This window comes from Pelecanus crispus, chromosome 5, assembly GCF_030463565.1.
Source record: "Pelecanus crispus isolate bPelCri1 chromosome 5, bPelCri1.pri, whole genome shotgun sequence".
In the NCBI taxonomy this organism is placed as follows: domain Eukaryota; kingdom Metazoa; phylum Chordata; class Aves; order Pelecaniformes; family Pelecanidae; genus Pelecanus; species Pelecanus crispus.
The window spans coordinates 71,700,536-71,720,843 of record NC_134647.1 but is presented as its reverse complement, the minus strand read 5'-3'; the positions used below and the strand labels follow the sequence as shown (position 1 = coordinate 71,720,843).

At 55.7% G+C, this 20,308-nt stretch overlaps 2 protein-coding genes across 3 annotated transcripts in view; both read right to left on the bottom strand.

Annotated features, from left to right (window-relative positions):
• EIF2B3 (eukaryotic translation initiation factor 2B subunit gamma) overlaps window positions 1-6,009 on the bottom strand; it is a 104,851-nt gene extending 98,842 nt beyond the window's left edge. For both annotated transcript variants that reach the window (XM_075710431.1, XM_075710432.1), the window contains exons 1-3: window positions 5,977-6,009; window positions 5,596-5,744; window positions 2,735-2,874 (exon numbers count right to left, since the gene is read on the bottom strand). In XM_075710431.1, coding sequence (XP_075566546.1) covers window positions 2,735-2,874; window positions 5,596-5,743 — 288 coding nt within the window. In that variant the 5' untranslated portion in view covers window position 5,744; window positions 5,977-6,009. The remainder of the gene's footprint in view (window positions 1-2,734; window positions 2,875-5,595; window positions 5,745-5,976) is intronic.
• Window positions 6,010-7,032: 1,023 nt separating this feature from the next.
• LOC104028475 (E3 ubiquitin-protein ligase HECTD3-like) lies at window positions 7,033-15,671 on the bottom strand. The gene is made up of 21 exons (XM_075710441.1): window positions 15,348-15,671; window positions 15,095-15,255; window positions 14,441-14,533; window positions 13,877-14,012; window positions 13,390-13,505; window positions 13,025-13,138; window positions 11,861-11,943; window positions 11,446-11,611; window positions 10,794-10,875; window positions 10,336-10,518; window positions 10,191-10,240; window positions 10,007-10,071; window positions 9,629-9,732; window positions 9,229-9,348; window positions 9,011-9,100; window positions 8,712-8,918; window positions 8,327-8,456; window positions 7,789-7,863; window positions 7,431-7,512; window positions 7,288-7,359; window positions 7,033-7,117 (listed from the first exon to the last, which is right to left on the bottom strand). Exons 1-21 carry the CDS (start codon window positions 15,669-15,671, stop codon window positions 7,033-7,035), a joined length of 2,538 nt encoding a protein of 845 aa, XP_075566556.1.
• Between the last annotated feature and the right edge of the window lie 4,637 nt (window positions 15,672-20,308).

The following is a 20,308-nucleotide window of genomic DNA, read 5'->3' as shown; positions in this document are numbered from 1 at the left end:
GAACAGGCCAGACTGACACACAGGCCTAGGAACCCAAAAAGTGGAACTTAGGGACCAAGTTCTCTGTTGCTCATTACTTCTCAAGCAGGTGCCTTTAGGAATCAAGTTTGGCACGGTATCTTTATTGTGTGAAGGATCCAAGAAAAGGATACATTCAGACTTGTAATGAATATAAAAAAAATCTAATGAAGCTGCTACCTTGTCAATCAGGTGTAGGCTGAGACAGCCAAAAATAACAGGAAGAGTTCCAGCAGAGCAAAAAGCATGCATATCAACTCTTGAAGTAAAGATGTCAGAAAAATCCCGTGTGTGTAGAGTGGGCAAACAGCAAACAAAAACTTGAACAGGCTTCCTTTGCTCTCATGAACTTCTGAACAACCAGGAAAGAGTAGGACTGGTGGAGTCAGCTGCTTGTTACTGTGAACCAAGACAGTCAGTCTTACCTGCCCCCAAAAATGCCAGCACCAAAAAGCAATAAAACACCACCACAAACTGCCTTCCTTTAGCCCTTACAGGCTTTGCATGTATGTATTCTCATGCTACTACTGAGTGCAATTCTGTAAATCTAATCTCAACATCTAATCTTTAAAGGACCAAGCTTCATTAACCAAGGTGCAACACAGCAAAAAGGCCTGCAACTGCAGGCACAGAAAGCAGCAGTGCTGCACTGGTGGAACTCCCTCAGTCAAATGCCAGATAAGGCAGAAAGTCATAAGATTTTTATGCTTTAGAGCGGTTCAACATTTATGCGCATCTCAGGATTTGTGATCAGCAGTTCAGCTAGCCTTAGACATACTTCTTACATATAATCTTGGCTTTACTCCATGTCACTTGCATTGCACACAGGCAAGTTGTCTATACTGTGCCACGTTACCTCGTCTTTATTGAGCATACTTGCTCTTCTGTCTGTGGGCAATTAACTCAATTTGCAACAAATAAAAGTTTCAGCAACCAGTTTAAACTCCTCATCAGACTTCTGGCACGGGTTGCAAAAAGCCTGCCAGCAAACGATGGCCACAAGCAGCAGTTGTTTTCACCAGGGCATTCTTCAGTGAGATCCCTCTCCTGCTACACTGTAGACATACCCAACATACTGCAGCTTTTCAGCTACCTCTACTGTGTAGTTCTCTCACTTATATCACACAGGAGAGGGTATACCCTGTAAGAGGTGTACCAGTGGTATGCATTTACTAGAGGAATGACTCCAAAATACACAGTGCGGCAATCTGCTCAAGAGCTTAGTATAGGCTTATTTCAAATAAGAGACCACTTTGTCCTCTCTGGCCAGACAAGCAAGGCATGGAATAAAAAGGGCAGAAGCAATTGCTGCCATTCATACACAGCAGTTGACTGAAGAAAAGCTGTGTGTTTTCCAATGCCACCTCACATCTTCTCTAAGCCTTTCTTCTGAAAAATAAACAGAAGATCAGCACTGCCGCCTCTGAAGACACAGTCTATTTTCTTACCCCCACACGCTTTACTGTCGTCTCCCAGGCCTCCCCCTAAGCAAACTTGCCTGGTTACCACAAAGAGGTACCCAGCCAGCCAGACTGATCGCTCTGATCAGGCAATAAAACTCTAAGGCCAGGGTCACAATTTGCAGTGCAGAGCTCCTTATTGCATGCAAGTATTTAAAAAATACTGCCAAACTGAGTTATGACAGAGCGTGATTCTCCACGACAGAAACATTCAGTTAAGTTAAACTGATCTTGTTGATTTTGCTTTTCTTCTTTCTATCTTCTCTTCACCCTCTAAATTATTCTAGTCTGTACATTAATCCCTTGCAGAATCTCTTTTGCTGTGCCACCTAGACACCCATATTTGCTTGGAAAGTTTCATCTTGACTCAACCGGAATGCTTCTCTTGGTAGTACATAGTCTGTTATACTGCAGTTTATTACCTTCAAAAAGAGCCTGAAGACAAAAAGGCACCTCAGGACTTAAACGGTCCATTGATGTTCTGTTGCAACCTTTATTTAAACAGCCAATTTGGCTAAGATGGCCTAAACAGACAGGGAACAAATCGGAAAGATTAAGTGTATGACAACGACAAAACCAAAATTCCATCCCAGATCATGGTAAGAGCTCTGAGCAGCATTTCTGCCTTACATGGGAGTGTTTTAATTGTGCAGCTAGAAATTAAAATTCTATAAACTGGTGGTTTTATTAGAACAGCAGCCCCCTATCACATTTGGATACTGTTTATTGAGGAGCTTACCATATGACCAAGCTAGCAAAAGCATAGGAAAAGCAAAAAACTGAAGCACAGAGCAAGTCACTTGCCTAACGGTGCAGGCAAGGCTGTGGCAGGGCCAAGAACTGAACATAAGCTTCCTTACTTATTGGTGTATTGCCAAAGCTAAGACAACTCGAATATTTGTACAGAACTACTTCCCCAAGCACTATGTGGACAACAGCTATCACACATCGTATGAAAAATTTTACGAACAAATACATCCTTTTAATTAACCTGCCAGAAAGCTAACACTGACTAAGAAGCAGCCAGTGTCCAGCCTGGATCTGCTCCAGCCGTCCTAGCTGTCAATTCTAGTCATTTAGAGTCTTTGTTTGAGTTCCCCCATGAGGTGACCTTTACAAAATTCAACTCTTCTGAAGATCAGGAAATTCTGTTATCTGCCATATCATTACGCAGGACAGTTCTTAAAGCACAAGTAAAAAAAAAAAGTATTATAAACAAATGTCTTCCAGTCAAGTTCAATAAAAGACAGTAATACCTTAATTTTCTGGTGAATATGCCTCAGTGAATCTGCTGTACCCATGTCCATGTTGTCACTGATGCACACAAAATCCAGCTTCATTTTTGTGTCCAAGTTTAACATCTTTTGGATTTCCTTCCTTGTAATCACAATGACCTCTAGGACAGAGGAAAGTGGAATGAGATCAAGCAAAAAAAAAAATATTCATCACAAATAAGATACACTTACTTTTTTTTTTTTTTTTTTTTAAACAAAGCCTGATGGAACTGTCAAAAGGCTCAAGTAACATAATTGGGTTCTCTGATGAACCAAGCTCTTTTGGCAATAGTAACTTTTGAAGAACAGAATTAAACTCCTAATGAATATGAATGAATATGAAAACAATCTCTCCTGCTCTGTGTGGGTGGAGGGCTGATACTGAAAGGGACACATGCGAGCGGCACAAGTATAGCAAGACAGAACAGAAATGTCTTCTATCATTAGCAAGTGACCTCAAACCCTATGTCCTCAAACAGACCAAAGAGACCCTACATTAATGTCACTGACTCTTTAGAGCTTTGTCTTTTGCCCTCCCTGATCTGGTATAATCTTCTGTGAACACCACCACCAACCACAGTATTACTGTATAATCGTTAAACTATTTCCCAGCACCAGCTTGGCAAGGGTCTGAAGTAATATGTGAGCAACAAACTCATCCCATCTACAAAAGAAAAAAGGTAAATGCATATTTGGAGGATATCGACAGTGGCATGGGTATTTTCCAAAATCAAGAATGTGAGAACAGAAGCTCTGCAAAGAAAAGACTGAGAAAACAAAACAGCAAGAAACCTTTTCCTCTGACCTCAAGAGCTGGAAGGAAAAGCAAGAGTCAAACCTTCACATTAAAATATCTCCCCCCCTCCCCCCCCCCCCCAAAAAAAAACCCCAATATTGTAACATCATATTCCATATGGAATTTTAATAGGTAAGTATGGGAAATAATAAAATAATACAGCCCTCAGCCTAAGAAGCTCCTGTGGCAAGATAAAAACACACTAAGAATAAAGCTGTATCATTCAAAACTGAACTCATCCTGAATCTGTTAACAGAAAAGAGGAAGGAACTGTAAAGATAAGAATCGTGTGGCAGTTTGGTACCAGAGATATGGGAGGGCTTCCCTCCCATTCCCCTATTGGATGCCAATGTGGATTCAAAACAGGTTGAAGAACCTAGAGAAAGGGGTTGAAAGCACACCTTGCATTGGGGAAAGAAGTAACTGATGGAGAAGGAATTGGTGTCAGGTGGAAGTTATAAGCCCACAGTTCAGCTTAAATCTGGTGAGTGGGACAAAGGTCTCCTAATATTTATTAGAAGAGATGAAGCACTCATGGTTGGGACAGAAGGGATGCAGTAAATCAGACTGTGGAACACTTACTTACTAATATAAGCAAGTATGAGGAACTAAAGCCTCCAGTAATGCTTAGAATTATGATCCAGGGAGAGAATTCATACCACTGGAGTATTAACACAGAAACGTACAGCTTGGTCAGGGGGCAGAAGCAAGAAAGGAGCAGGAAGGTGGCAGCTTGCTTACTGAAGCTGTATGTACAACCCTGCATATCCAAATTTTCATAGGGGATAGATAAACTGAAAAGCTATATGTGAGAAAGGTTGACCATAACACCACCTACTAGTGGCCAAAAGCATCAAGTGGAAATGGTTACTTCTGAATAAAGAGCCACACAAAGCACAAGACTGGTTACAGAGAAGCTTTTAGCTATCCATATATCCATATCACTGGATAAAAGTATGTTCCTAGCAAAAAAAGAGAGAGGAGAACAGTCAAAGAAAGCAGACATTCAGAAAGCAGACTCAATAAACAACAGGCAAAAAGCAATTCCAAGGGAAAAAAGTTCTTGAGGATTTCTTAATGAAACAAAGTAAAGGCAAAGCCTTATGTTTGCTCTTTCTTTTGTTCCTTCACACTGAAACTGTAAGAGGCTGACATGAATAACCATGAGCTGATCTTTACATCTTCACAGAGAAAAGCAGCAGTCAGGAAAAAAGCCACATTCTTGGGATAGAGTATAAAATAATTGCACAGTCATGCAGGACAAGCAAAAACAGAAAAGCAGAAAGGCAAAGGACAGATACAAACATGAAAAAACAGAGCTACAAAAGGTGTCAGGAATAAGTTTTATAAGTAGCAGGGGGAACACCACAGAAAGATTTGGTCCACTGCTCAAAAGGTAAACAAAAACCTAAACCCAGAAAATATTAAAGAACCTCAGCATGTACTAAATGCCATTTTAGCCCTCCCGTGAAACAAGGCCCACAGGTGAGCATTACAAGTCTGTTACTTCCCCCTGCCCTGTTCTGTCCAAAACCTAGCACTTGGCTCCACGCTGCAACAACAAGGCCTAAATGCCTCAGACAGAACAAGTAACCCTGAACTTCAGGCCAGACTGAAACAACAAACCAAACGATATCCCAAGAAAGTTGACATGCCTCTCACGTCACTCTTGTTAATGATTCAGAAAAAAAAAAAAGAGTGAGAGACTCCTAGTTAATGACACTGGGAAAGACAACGTTGGGAAAAGCATATAGACTGGAAAAGCCTTGGAAAGGGGAGAGGAGGGGGAAGGGGACACAGGAGGTGCAGCCTATAGTGAAAGAAAAGACATGACATGAGCCAATAGCACAGCTCCAGTGTGGAGAAGCGACCTCCTGCTAAAGCACCTATCCCGATCAACAGAGCACCTGCGACAAGACATTAGAACAATGGGGCGGGGGGGGAACACACGACAAACAGGAGCGGTGGAGGTGGCCCCGGGAAGCCTGCAGAGGCCAGGGTAAGCACGTCGTCTCCACCCCCACCTCAAGCTACCGTCGTGCCTCACCTTCGAAGCCGGCGCGCTCCAGGAGGTTCAGCGGGTACCAGAGCAGGGGTCGGTTGCCCACCGGGAGCAGCGGCTTCGGGATGCTGGAGGTCAGGTCCATCATACGGGAACCGCCCCCCGCCGCCATCACCACAGCCTGGAACTCCATGCTGCGGAGAAAGCACAGGGACAAGGCCTCACTCAACGTCGGCAGAACCGGACAGGCCCAGGCCAGGCCGAGCCGAGCCGAGCCGAGCCGGGTCGGGCTATAGACCGGTTTGGTTCAGCCTGGCCCAACTTTAGCCGCCAGCGCTTCTCAGAGGCTTGCGCCGGCTCCCCGCCTCCCCCGCGCCCCTCGCAGCCCCTGCGGAGGCGCCGGGCCTCCCCCCGCCTCGCCGTTACCTCCGCTCCGCAGCCGCCGGCTCCCAGCGCCTCACTGACAGGACAGCAATGGCGGCACCGGCGCGCACTGCGCCTGCGCGCGGAGAGCCGAGCGAGTCGATCGCGGACAGCAGCGGTAGAGCGCCGATAGGCTCGATCCCCCTCCCCGCCGTGCTGCGATCGGCTCCTCCCGGTCAGGGAGGCGAGAAGAACACCGAGGGAAGGATCCCAGGCTGCGGAGCGCCGAGTCACAGATCACTGCCCGACCGCGGGAGGGGCTCGGCGGCACAGCGCCCCCAGGCGGATGGAGGTGGCGCTGCAGGCAGGGTGCATTGGGGAAGGCTGCAGGGTGCATGGCAGGGGGGCGGGGTGCAGGGTGCATTTTGGGGGGGGGGGGGGCAGGCTGCAGGGTGCATTGTGGGGGCAGGCTACATGGCAGGGGGCCCGGGTGCATTGGGGGGGAGGCTGCAGGGTGCATGGCAGGGCGGCGGGCTGCAGGGTGCATTGGGGGGAGGCTGCAGGGTGCATTGGGGGGGCAGGCTGCATGGCAGGGGGCCAGGGTGCATTGGGGGGGAGGCTGCAGGGTGCATGGCAGGGGGGTGGGGTGCAGGATGCATTTGGGGGGGGCAGGCTGCAGGGTGCATTGGGGGGAGGCTGCAGGGTGCATTGAGGGGGCAGGCTGCATGGCAGGGGGCCAGGGTGCATTGGGGGGGGGGCAGGGTGCATGGCAGGAGGCAGGGTGCATTGGGGAGGCAGGCTGCAGGGTGCATGGCAGGGGGGCAGTTTGTGGCCGTGCTCCCCACACACAGTGTCTGGGGAGGGGACAGGACCCACAGCCCCCACCTGCATGCCATGCTCTCCACCCCGCAGCACCCCATGCCGGTGCAGCACCCAGCAGACAGTGCCATGCTGGCCCCCCAGTTGCATCACTGGCCAAATATGCTCCAGTCCCAGCCCTCGAGAAGCACAGACACAAACAGGACCAGGGGCAGGATGGCAGGATCCGGCCCTGCAGTTTTATTGAACCCAGTGTCCCCAAGGTGAGCAGCTCTCATGGCATGGGGCACCTGGGGGGCCTCATTCATCCCAGGGGCTCTTGTCAGTGTCGATGGACATACAGTTGTACACGGCGTACCGCACCAGCTCCTCACAGGCCTTGGCCCTGGTGGGGGGAACACTGGGTCACGGCCGTGATGGGCACCAAGAGCCCCACGCTTCTCATACCCGCCCGGATGTCCCCTGGGGCAGGACCTGGGGAGCCTGGGAGGGCACCCCAATGCCAGCCCCAGGGAGGGGGGAACATCCCCATCTCCTGTCCCCAGCTTGACTCACGAGGAATAGTTGGGCAAGAAGAAGGTGCAGGAGCATGTGGAGGCCTGTGGCATCAGGTCCAATGCGTTCAAGCTTGGGAGAAAGGAGAGAGAGTCAGACCCTGGCATGGCGCAGGGACGCCGGCACGGGGAGGACAGACTCACTTTTCCCTTTCTGGGTAGACAGTGATCTGAACTGGGAGGCGGCTCCGGCCAGTGACGAACTTGAGGAAGCGGCTGAGATCCTCTGAGGGGAAGCACAGGGCACAGTCTCAGGGACAGGGACAGGACCATCCCAGTCATTGCTGCTGTGGCAGGGTCTGCCCTTGCAGAAGCATCCCAGGAGCGCACGGCAAAACTAAGGGATGCTCTCAGCATCCCAGGAAGGGCGAGGGGGGATGACCCCAGCCAACTCCCAGGGAAGCACCCAGAGACCATACCCGGGGTGCAGGGCAGTGGGTACCCTGTCCCCTGGCCCATCCCGCTGCACATGAAGAGCAGGAAAAGGCTTGGGGTCACTCACCGCTGGTGAAGTTGTTGAGTGCCTCCAAGAAGTTCTGGATGCGGGTGTCGTCGGAGGAAAAGTCCTCAAACGTGACTGCAATGAGGAATATGCAACAGCTTCGTTAGAAACTCCCAGCAAAGCAAATTAACATGGGATGTGTCCATCCTGCACTTCTGTGAGAGCCCAGAGCGGACACACGGGAGGAGGAGACCCTCCGCTCTCAGTGAGCCCCCGGCACCCCAAGTGGGGCTGGCACCCCTGCACAAAGGCAGGTGGAGAAGTGGGGGTCCCAGTTTGCAGGGTGGCCATTCACCTCTGCTCACAGTTTCCAAGGACCAGAGGGACCAGAGTGTGGACCAGTGGGGTTTGCAGCTAAACCTGAAGCATCCCAGCCCTATCCAGGATGCCTCTGGCTCATCCTCCCCCAGGCTCCCTGACACCCCATGACCAGGGACTCAGCACGGGGCAGGATGCATGCACAGGATGAGCATCGTCGAGGGGAGCCCCTGCCCACGCAGGGGGTTGGGAGCAGCTTTGGGCTGGCCCTGGCACTTACTGAACCTCCGCAGTTCAGCCACTGTGATCTCAGGGTCCCCGCAGACCTTCTTCTCCAGCTGCTGCCAGGTGAGCAGGTCCAGCACAGGCTGGGGCACCACAGAGAGCAGCCCGGCACGCATGGCTGCGATCTGGGGGGGGCACAGGAGGGGTCCCACGTCACTGCAGCGGTCTGAGCCCAGGGCAGCCAGCCAGGGCACTGGGGGAAGGGACTGCAGGACTCCAAAAGGGGACCCTGGGTCTCATGGACATCCTGAGCATGGGATGCACAGAGGAACCGCCCAGCTGGAGCTGGTTTTGGGGACACATTTTCACAGCCACCAACCCCACAGGTACCAGGAGGGCTTGCCACAGGGACAGGGTCCTCTTGGAGCCCCTCCAGTTACCTGCTCCTTGCTCTCCTCCAGCCGAGCCCTTTGCACCAGGCGGATGAACTCCTTGCGGTCCTCGTAGCGCACCACAGTGCTGCTGCCATTGGGGATCAGCTCCACCATGCGCTGGTCGCTCCGCACCACAGTGTAGGTCAGCTCTCTGCCAAACATGAACTCGAAGGCTTCCCTGTCCACCCCCTCCAGCACCTCCAGCAGCTTCACCTGCAATCCCAACAGGCAAAAGCCATCATGGTGGAGCCGGAGCATCCACGGGAGTGCACGGCACTGCCCTGCCAGCCCCCAGCCCCACTCACCAGCTCCGAGTCCACAGCAGCAAAGTCCTTGCTCCAGCTGACCTCCTCCCCTGCCAGCTGCTTCCACACCAGTGCCGGCAGAGACAGGACCTGCCAGAGGGAGCAGAGGCACACGTCCTCCCGGTGTCCCTCCTTCACCCGAGGGCAGCCCCTCTGCCTGAGACACGGTGGCCCCTGCCAAGCCCTCTTGCGAGCCAGGGAGGCTCTGCTGTGCTCACCAGGAACTCCTTGCTCCTCAGGGCTGCTCCCATCAGCTGCCCGATCCACTCGTACTTGGGGAAGTCTTTGCAGGAGGGGTTGGGAACGTATGTGTCCCTGCTGTCGCTGCTGCTGTTACCCTGCAGGAGAGGGGCTTAGGACCCATGGACACAGATGCGACCGGCCCAGCATGGTCCCTCCTGCAGCCTCCCTCTCCATCACCCCTCCGCCTGCCTCTCCTGCCCTTTATGCCCCTCCAGATCTCCACCACCCAGGTACAAGCACAGCCCCCCCAGCCAATAGCCCTGCAAGTGTTAAGACAGGACTAACACCCAAAAATATTGCAACTGAGGGACAAACCCCCAGGCTCTGCTGGATTTCCCCCCAGGGCTGGGACAGGCAGACAGTGGGGTGCCAAACCTGGTTGGAGGTGCGCACAAAGAAGGGCAGGGGCACAGGGACATCGCCCGAGCTGGGACACAGCTCCTCTGACACATCCGACAGGCTGTCCCGAAAACCGCCGCCTGCAATGGGGGCAGAGGCTGGTTAGTGCCTGACACACCAGGGCCAGACGCTAAGCCGCAGGATCTGGCCAAGCCACAAGCTCTCCATGTGACAGGGGCAGCGCTGGTGCATAGGGGAGATGCAGGGACCACCCTATGTGTGCAGAGCGGGGCTGCCTCCTGCAGAGCAGCTGGGACAGTGTGGGCATCCCGCCACAGTGGGCAGCCCACCGAGCTGTCCCCCAGCACAAGAAAGCCGAGGGGAGAGCCCCAGGTAGGAGGGGAGAGTTCTTACCGTTGTCGATGATGCCCTCGGTGGTGAACTCGCACTCCCACCACTGGCTGTAGCTCAGGGGCCACCTGTGGGGAAGCAACAGCCCCATGCACACCCCTCCCCTGAGAGAGCCAGCAGCACCTGGCATCCCCCCGCATCCCGCTCCGTGGAGGTGACACCCCACAAATGTGACGTGAAGACCTACCTGTAGTCCAGCGGCTGATTGTTCTTGGAAGATCTAAGGCCTTCGTACAGCTGGAGAGGAGCAGAGCGGAAAGGGGATGAGATGCAGCGGGGGCAAGCGACACTGCATTGGCAGGTACCTGGCATGGGGCATGGCATTGCCATACCTGGGTGAAGACGGTGTTCCTGCAGCTGGGATCCAGTGCGGGGTTGGCACGGTGCTCCCGGGCCAGGTGCCGGTTGATGTACAGCTTTGGTGGGGTGTGAGGAGGGGTGCTCTCCGAGGACTGGAGACAGTGGGCGATGACGGCTGCACTCTGCTTGGACAGCAGCAGGAATGGCTTCATGCTCTAGCAGGGGACAAGCAGGGATGGTTAGAGGCCTGATCCTGCTGCCATGTCCTCTCTTTCCCCCTCCTCAAGCACAGCCCCCCAGTGTCGCAGGGGATGCTCAGCTCCCCCATCCCTCCAGCAATGTGCAGCATGGCAGCTCTCAACATGAGCCCTGGGCTGGTCTGTCCCCATCAGATCAAGGGGAACATGCCACAGCCCCCAGCGAAACCAGCCGAGCCCGTGATGAGACGCTCCTACCGGCACCATCCCAGGGGAGCCTGGCAAATGCTCACCGTGAGTGCACTGAAGGTGCCAATGCTGTCCTCAGAGAGGGGGATCAGGTAACACAGGACACTGTCCAGGAGCTGGACAAACCTGGAGAACCGGAGAGGAGCAGCGTGAGGATGCGAGGAGGTTGGAGCCCAGTGTGGAGCCCAGTACGCCCATGGCATTTCACCACACACAGCCCCAGGCACATGCAGAGCCCGGGCACCATGCTCTCTGCCCATGGGTCTCCTCCAGCCCATGGATGGACCCTGGCACACCAAGGGGAGCCCCCAACCAGCACCCTCTGTCCAAGCGCTTTATTTTGTACCCAAGAAAAAGCTACAAACGAGGGCAGCCCAGCCCACGCCACAGCACTGCAGCTGACTCGCTGCAGAGGGTGTCTCCATGGGGCCAGTGCTGACCCCAGCCTGGGGCTGCCCTGCAGGGTGGGAGACTCCACACCGTGGGTTCCCCTTGCCCCATGCTGGCACCGTGCTCCCCAGGCACTGGAAGCAGCCATGTTTGGATGGGCAGCAGCAAGCCAAAGTCCCTGCTGCATGTGGGAAAGGAGCTGGCAGACTTTAAGCAAGGCACATGCAACCCCCTGCTAGAGGCCAGGGCACGGTCCTTCTCAGGACCCAGGCTCACTGCGGGGATGGTGCCGGCCCGGTGCTGTACCTCTGAATGAGCACGGCCCGCCGGTACAGGACATCGGTGTCCACCCCTTCCAGGAGAGGGTAGCGCACCAGCCGGGCTGGCTGGAACATGTCGGCATTGAGGACCAGGTCCCATTCCCAGAAAGACTTGATCTTAATCCCTCGCAATCGGACATTGTACCCTTGGTCTGCCAAGAAAGGACAGCGATGCCGTGTGTGTGGCGGCAGCTGTGCGACCAGCATGGCTCAGAGGCTGCAACTTGGAGCAAGGAGCCCCCAGCACTTGCGGCATCCCAAATGAAGCTCACTCCCCAGCTTTTCCTCCAATGGACCCCAAAAAGCAGCCGGTGCGGCAGGAAGAGCCACAGGTGCCAGGACTGGCTACAGGTTTAGGGCCAGGCTAAGCTGGCAGTCCCAGCCCAGTAGTGCAGGCTCACCCCGGCACTCCAGGATGCGGATCTCCAGCACCGGCAGGTGGGTCTTCATGTCGCGGAGGATGCAGACGTCCTGGAAGCTGTTCCTGCACACAGCATGGAGGGAGATGGCAGAGCTGCAAGGCACAGACACCAGCGAGGCGGACAGCAAGGCACAGGCCAGTCTGGCTCCCCAGCCAAGGATGCGCTGCTACCCGTGGTGAAAGCCCCCCAGCCTCACCGGGGCTGCGGCAGGAGGGGACTGAGCGGAAAGAAGAAGCTGTCAGAGGCACAGAGACGTCCTGAAAAAGGTGGAAGTCACATCCAAAGAGCCAGAAAAGAGCATAAATTCAAAGCAGAACAGAAAGGTGAGATGGCTGAGAGTGCATCATCATTCCTGGGGGGTCCCAGTGCATCTTGCATCGGCACAACCATCCTTCAAGCCGAGTTGGTCTGTTTTGAAGGAAACAAGGATTTGTGGAGATGAGCAATTTGGTGATTCACTTGTATTTCCAAAGCCTTTGGCAAGGTCCTGTCAAAGACCTACAGGTATGTGGGGAAAAACCACTGCCACTGCCCAGACACAGCAAGGAGTTGGCTCCTGCCACCAGGAAAGAGACCTCAGCAGTCTCATGGGTGCTTCTTCAAAGACAAATCTCACTGCTCAGCCAAAAAAAGGCAAACAGGCAAGTTTTGGGGAAGGAGGAGATCATCTTCACACCCCTGTGTAAACCCCTGCCTGCCTCAAGAAGGGTGCTGCAAAGCCAGAGCAAAGAGGGAGAGGTGAAGCACCTCGGGACTTCCTGCTACAGCACAGCAGAGATGGTCAGAAAGGAGACGGCAGCAGCATGTGTTCCCAGAGGTCAGGGGAAGGAGGAGGAGGAGGAAAGACCCCCAAAGTCACCGAGCAGGAGGAAGCACGCTGCAGCCCAGCTGCCACAGCACAGGTGAGGAGCAGGAGTGAAGATGAAGGCGCTCAGCTGGCACGTGGAGGCGGGGGGCCACCACGCTTGCAGGGACAGAGGTAACCTGCATCCTGGGACCCGCGGAGAGCCACCGTCACCATGGGGTCACTCGAGACTGACCCCAGCCCTTTCCTTAGTGTCTGCTCGGGATGCAGAGACAGCTAGGGTGTTTGGCCCAAGACAGACCCAGGCTGCTCCTCGCCGTTCCTCGCTCGTTACTCACTCTTTAATAAGGACAGTTCTCAGGTGCTGCAGCCTGTTTGGCGCCCCGCCATACACAGCCACCCGCCTGGGTATGTAGGAGATGGCCTGCCCGTCCAGCATCAGCCACAACTTCCTGGGGACAAGAAGAGCAATGGGCAGCGTTGTCGCCCCCTCCCAAGCTGCCTGGGCATGGAGATACCCCTGGAGATGTCCCAGGGCTGCGGGCAAGGCTATGTCCTCCTCGGGTGCATCTGGCAGCAGCTGCCCCCACCTTGACCCTGAGCCCCCAGCTGCAGCCTGGGGAAAGCTGCTTTCAAGAGGAAGATGGTGTTTTGCCCCGCACCCTGCCCCTCCAGGCACAGCTGCCAGCAGCGGGGGTCTCACTTGACAATGCTGCCTTTCTTCATGTTGAGCCGCACCCAGTGCTGCCCCGGGGGCCCGTTGCTCTCCCAGAAGGTGTACGTCTGGTTGTCAGTCAGATGGGCCACGCCGTAGTCCTCCTGCAAGAGTGCAGTGAGCAGAGGGAGGGAGCTGAGCATCCTTGGGCACACCATGGCCACCCCCGGGACGGGTCCCATGGGGCCAGAGGAGGTCAGGACCAGCCCCTCAGTTTGCAGGGCTGCAGGTGGATGGTGGCTCCTGCATAGAGCAAGCTGGACATGGCCATGGACCCCTCACAGTGCCCCAGAGACACAATGGGGTTTTGCTCCTGATGCCCAACTCCTTGCAGCTTCACTAGAGCAGCAAAACCCCACCACCATCCCCTGCCCCTCACAGAGGAGACAGCCACTGCCAGCCACTCCTCCCTGCAGCTGCAGTTATGCTTGTGTCTCACACTGACTTTACGCTGTGAAGGAGCCCCGCTACGTACCACCTGCGAGGAGACCTCGATGCTGCAGAGGTGCTCCTTGGTGCAGTCCCTGCACTGCAGCTCCCTCTCACCGTGGTTGTACAAGAAGCGCCCCAGCTCCATGTCGTGCTCGTAGCTCCAGCCCGGGGGCACGGACCTGCAGGGGGGCTCCATGTTAATGGGACAAGGAGACCAGGCTGTGCCCCAAACCTGCCCACCAGCACTGTGCAGGTGCCCCAGCTCAGATCAGCCACAGCATCTCATGGTCACCACATCAGGGTGGTGCCAGGCAGCTGTCCCCACCACAGGCAGATGGCATGGCTGTATCTCACCACCACCACCATGGATGTTTATGGCCACCCCAGCCCAGTGGGAATAGCACCACGTGGTTGGTCCAATGCTCTGCGGAGCAAAGGCCATCTTCGCTTAAGCAATGTCTAACGGTATCAATGCAAAAGGCATCTCATGGCACCCATCCTCCCCATTCCTGACCCTGAAGCTAGTCCTGGCCCCACAGGCATGTCCAGGCCCTGGCCAGCCCCCTCTTGGGGTGCTGCAGTACCACTCTAGGAGATGCACTCGTACCGAAACTTCTGCACTGCAGTCTCATCCTGCTCTATGACTCTGGTCGTCTCTCCCAGGCGCGTAGAGTACGTCAGGTCCACCACTTGTTCCCAGCTGGAGCAGCACCAGCAGAGGAGCCACGCAAGGGAAAAGATGGGTCAGTGCTCAGTGTGCCCAAGTGTTACTGCCTTAGCCTGGAGTGGAGGCAGCAGCAGTGTGGGGCCAGTGACAGCACCCAGGGGCTGCAGGAGCAGCTGCAGGAGGGATGAGAGCATCCCTGCACCCAGGTGAAAGCTTGGGCAGAGTGGGGAAATCCAGTCCTGCACATGGCCTTTTGTCACGAAAATCAAATATGAGCTCTCATCACTGCATTACCTCTGCGGCATCGCTCAGCCCAAACCCGAGTGCCTCAGAACCCCCCTGGCATCATCTTTATCCTGCGCAGCTGCTGCCGCAAGCAAACAGGATTAGCCTAGGAGCGGGCACCCTCCTGCCCGCAGGCAGCTCGGCAGGGATGTGTCCCACCTGCACTGGAGGGAGTGAGGGGGGCTGTGCTGGACGTGCCCAAGGGATTTGGGATGGTTGGGTCGCACGTCTTCTGTGAGTACCGGGCACACGCGGCTCCAGCACCTGCAGCCCGGTCCCTCTCCGGGGTGCAGCAGGCTGGGGCCGTACCTGACTGCGGGTTTATAATCAACCCCGAGCGTTTGCTGCTGCCACTGGATCTTCTCCACGGACTCCACCGGCACCAACTTATCTCCTCCCTCTCCAAACCTCTGCACCAGGAGCCAGCCCTCGGCCAGGTCACGGCAGCTCGCGTACTCCTCCAGCTGCTCCTGCAAGCACACCCCGGCTTGTCACCGCCGCCGGGACCCGACGTCCCCCGGGGCCCTTCCCGGCTGCACGGCGGGGCGCGGCCCGCCGTTACCTTGCTGAGCTTGACCCAGAGCCCGGCGCCGTTGCAGTACTCCTCGCCGGTGGCGCGGAGGCAGCCGCCCTTCCGCACCTCGATGGTGGTCCGCGCCGCCCGCTTGCCGCCCCGCGCCGGCCCCGGGCTGTCCCAGACGCTGAGCAGGCTGCGGGCGGCGGCGGCGGAGGCGGCGGGGTCCTTGCAGATCTTGTACTGCACCTCCCGCGGCACGTAGCAGAGCGCGGCGGGCAGCGCCTGGGCGCGGCGGAAGCACTCGCTGCACTGCAGCAGGAACCGCAGCCGGCCCAGCACCTGGTGCGGCGCTTCCCCGCCCGCACGCATCGCGCACCGGGCACCGGGCACCGCTGCCGCTGCGCCCCGGTGCTGTGCCCCCGGCGGTGCCCGCCCCGCTGTGCCCGCGGTGCCTCCGCGCCCGCCTCCGGCCGCTCCCGGCCCGGCCCCTCCGGGGCCGCCCCCCGCGGGCTGCCCGCGCCCCCGGGGCTTCCGCCTCCTCCCCGGGCCGGCGCCGCTCCGCCCGTGCCCTCCGGCACGGCCCCGCCCTTCCCCACCCCGCCCGGCCCACAGGGCCCCGGCTCCCCCGCGGGGCGCTGGGTGTGGGGCCGCCGTCTCCCCCGCTTCGCCAAGACGCGACCGTGTTACGGCCACGCCGGTCCCTCGGGCCCCGGCGGGAGCTGAGCCGGGTCGCCTGCAGACCCTCGCCCCGCGGCTCAGGACTCCGCTCCCTCCTGGCCCCCGGCGGCCCCGTCGCTGCCTGCATCCCTGCAAGCCGAGAGGGGGTCCCCGCGGGGGTCAGGGCGCAGGGCTACATCTCCGGCACGGATAGGGAGAAGAGGGGAGCGGGCATCCTGCTGTGGGGACAGCCGGCCCCTGGCTGGCTGGGGGACACATTCCTGCCCCAGGCAGTCTTGGGGAGACTCTGGGGACGCGCTGAGGAGGATGACGAGCTTCCCTGCCCGGGAGCAGCTTTACGACAGCCAGCAGTGGCATCCTGGCAGGAGGAGCGAGGCCATGACACCCAGCAGCACCCAACCACCTCAGAATGCTGGCAATGTGTTACACCTGCCCTTGGCATACCGCAGCGAGGCGGTGGCAGAGAACAACCCGGCTCCACCCCATGCTACCTGAACTCCTCCAGGCTGGGCACAAAGAGCTCTGTTTAGGAATCAGGAAACAACCAGGCTGGCAGAGCTCAAAGGTCCCCAGACCCCTCTGGCGCCTGCCTGCTCTCCTGGCAGGTCAGAGTCCAGCTCCATCCCTGCCTGCAAAGGTGTCTGACAGCTGTCACCCCTGCAGCGTTATCTATTGAACCGGCGTGACCGTGCCTCACGGCAGCAGCGGGCGCTGGCTTTGCCAGAAGCAAAGTGCCCTCAACCCTGCAAACTTCTGCCTTGCTCCTAACCAGGGCCACGGCAGCCAGGAGGGTCCCATGCCCTCCCTCCGCAGCCCTGTCACCCTGTAAAACTGGTTGCAGAGCTGTTGCAAAGGGTTAAGCCAGTTAACACTGAGCCACCTCCATGACACCGCTTTGTGTGCAAAGGGTGTCACAGGGCCAATTTCTGCTTCACCTCCAGTCGCCTCTCATGACACCAGTCCCCATCGCTGTTTAACCCAACAGAAGGATGCAGGAGCCCCAGCCAGACCAGACAAATCATCAGGAAGGCCAGGAGCAGTTAGTTCGTTCACTTTATTTTAGATCCTATATGAGGTATGGACAGACAGATCCTGTCAAACTATTTATAGCTTGTCATACTCCAGGGTAGTAGTGGAATAACAAGAACAGCTAGACTACACGCGCATTATTAATCACCTGAAGCTATTCTATGACAATTCAGCAAACTGAAGTCAGACGAGAGCGAGTGGTTAAACGGAGCCGTCACGGCATCAGTCCCTCCCCCAGCTCATCCCTACCCACCCCGTAACGCTGCAGGCTGGCACACGCAGATGCCTCCTCTTCTCAGCAGCACAGGGGCACCAGCACCTTCCTCAGGATGGCACTGGCTTGGAAATTGATCTCGACCAACTTGAGACTGGGTGATGGGGTGGTGACACGCAGCCTCTGGTTCCTGGTGCCCAGGAGAGCTCCCTCGCCCCAGGCCACGCGCAGCAGGAGTCCGGGGCAGGAGCACTTGACTTGTGTCTTGTCAAATATGGTAGGAGACGGCTCCTACCCGCAGCTTTAGAGATCAGAGGAGAAGCAACGTGACCCAGCACTGACATAACACCTACTTTGGGCCCCTGAGATCGGCCAGAGCTGAGCCAGGCTGACCTTTTCCACAATTCGCTGGGTTGTCACAGCAGATTTGCGACTGGCTTTAAAACACCACAGATGAGACAGAGGATTGTGTGGAGGAGATCCGGGGGGGTTACCAGCTCCCCCCTTCCCAGCTCACCTTTGCACAGCAAACTCAACAGCATGATCTATGGGTTATCTTGGCATCTTTGCTCAGCAGCCACGTTTGTCCAGACCCTCTGTCCAGGCACTAAACGATCTCAGCTGAGACCTCGCTGCAGCAATGGGCTCTTCCCGCAACTGGAAGAGCTTTCACAGGTCTCTCTACACCCTGGTATAACACTACAGCAGCAGCTGCTGCCATTCTCCAACATGTATATGGCCATAACACAAAATGGACAGTAAACCAATGGTATGTATGGTACAACAATTTTTTTTCTCAATATGCTTGTAGGGGTAAAACCCAGACCATCCTGGATAAGCTCCCAACTGCAGCCTTGCTGCTAGGGCCAGGGTCCTGTTACTGCAAGTATTTTTTAAATAGAAATCCCCGTCATCAGCTAGATCCTTTGCCCAGAGCTCCAGCAAGCCCTTGGGCAGCACTCTTTTCTCAGTGGCAGAAATAAACTCGAGTGTGTGACAGGTCAGGGACTAAAAGACCTTGCTGCGAGGAATAGTAGAGAAATGTGGGAAATATGGGAAAAGCTAGTGTTGATAACTTCACAGTCATTGAGTGCTTCAGGTTAGGGAGGACCTAGACCTGAAGCCAGCAGGGCAAGACTGGAAGTTAGATCAGATTGCCCAGGGCTGTCAGACAAGTCTTGAGCATCCCCAAGGATAAAGATGCCACGATGCTTCTAGGGAAGGGATCCCACCGCTTCAGCCAGGCCCTGCTCTCAGCATCACCCTGCATGGCAGCTCTCCCCTCATGATGGAGGGCTGGGACTGTGTACATGGATGACGAGAGGGAATAGAGCTGCCCAAGCATCTCATCCCTCAGTGAGAAACCTGAGCTGCTCTGGCTGCCTCCATAATTACCTCAGTTACCCTCTGTCAGCTACAGTTGCTTCCACCAAGGTCAGGGGAGCAGTGGTCACCTGTTGAAGATGTCTCAGCTGGAGGTGCCCATTGCCCCACAGCTGGTCACCCCAAACAGCTCCAGCTGGTTCTTAGCCTGCCCATTCCCACAGGTGACATCAGCTCACCCTCCACCAAAGACTAGGGCCATTTTATCCATCCCACCCTCAGCCACTCGTCCCCTGTCCAGCAATAAAGCACCAGAGAGGAGTCAATTTTTCTTGCTACTTCTAGTTCTGCTTGGTAAACAATGTGACCTCCTGCTGATCTCCCTTAGATACAAGTGGGCAAGGTTGGAAAAAGCAGGATCAATTCCACCCAAATGTCAGTGGCCAGAAAGGATCTAGGATGGCTCATTTCAAACCCCAGCTTGATGCTGAAGACTCCTTTACCAACACTCCTGACCAAGGCCAAGCCAGCAGATCAAAGTCCTTTCACCAGCTCGCTCATGCCCATTTAAAACAGACACCCTAGGAAGTGACTCAGCCACCAGCGCAGAAAGGTATCACACTGGCTCTGCTCCTGTCCATGCTGGTCATTGAAATCAGCCACAGAGCTCAATTCTGAGATAATTCTAGGATTTACAAAAAACCTCCTCCAGCAGATGGGACAGGACTTCACACCCACACAGTGGAGTGTGGAAGTGTTGCCAGAAATGGCTTCCCCGCTCACCCTATGCTCCTTCCACTCACCACGATGGGAGATAGCAACACATGCTCTCTCCTGGTCCTACATCCCTTTTAATACAAACCACCCAGCAGGTCTGGGAATACAGCAGTTTCAAAGGAAATTGGTGAAGGACTTTGTTTACAACTGGAAGTGATTTCTGGATGACAGACTCCTTCAACAGAGGAGAGAAAGGCATGAAGCGTTAAGACAGGATAAATCTTAACTCACAGCATTAGCCGCACTCCAGTGAAGCCTCTGTGACTCAGTGGCTCTTAGTAGTGGTGGTCCAACAGACCACACGGGCTGAAGATGGAGCTGGGGGTACAAAAGCGGACTGACATCTGGTAGTTCACAGTGCTAGGCAATGACTAGCCCTGCCCAGGGCTGGGAAGATCAAGGAACATTTCCAATGGTTTTGAAGTTGTAAAGCTTTCATTACCCACTCCTCGCTCACACACTGTGTGTCCATCTGCTCAAGGAGCTCCAACCCTTGGTACCCACAGTCTCTCCACTCGCCTGGGGCAAAGGCTTTCCCTGTCTACATGAAACCTCCACCTACCTCCCCAGGCAGAGGGGAGCAGAGCTTGGCACTGCTGTGCCTGCTACTGCTCTAACCCCTGCTGTCTGGGAGAAGAGCTTGGCCCTGCCTGCACATCTCCATGAGAACTAGAACAGATTAGTTGTAATACTGGCTTTTAGGGGAAAACTAAGGTTCAAAGAGCCTGGGAGAACAGCTGCTATGCCACCAGCATGCCAGATGCAGAACTGAAGGTTACAGAGCAGGAGGGAGGTACACAGTTCCCACCTCCCATAGGGGAGCAGCTCCCCCAGCAGCCGCTGCTGCGCAAGGGCTGCAGGGAACCATGGGTGGTCACGGGAACTGGGATTTTGTGCGATGTAAAAGCATGGAAGCCCTTTCTTGACAGCACCCACAATCCTGCTGTGCAGGTCTGCTGTGACACCTGGTGGCCAGAGGCACCCC

Bases quoted from the DNA above. Each gene is read 5' to 3' on its own strand.
- LOC104028475 (XM_075710441.1), bottom strand. From the start codon at position 15,671: ATGCGTGCGGGCGGGGAAGCGCCGCACCAGGTGCTGGGCCGGCTGCGG. The intron at 14,013-14,440 runs GTACGAGTGCAT...GCCCCCCTGCAG, and splicing joins ACTGCAGTGCAGAAGTTTCG to GTCCGTGCCCCCGGGCTGGA. The intron at 7,118-7,287 runs GTGAGTCAAGCT...TCCCCCCACCAG, and splicing joins TTCTTGCCCAACTATTCCTC to GGCCAAGGCCTGTGAGGAGC.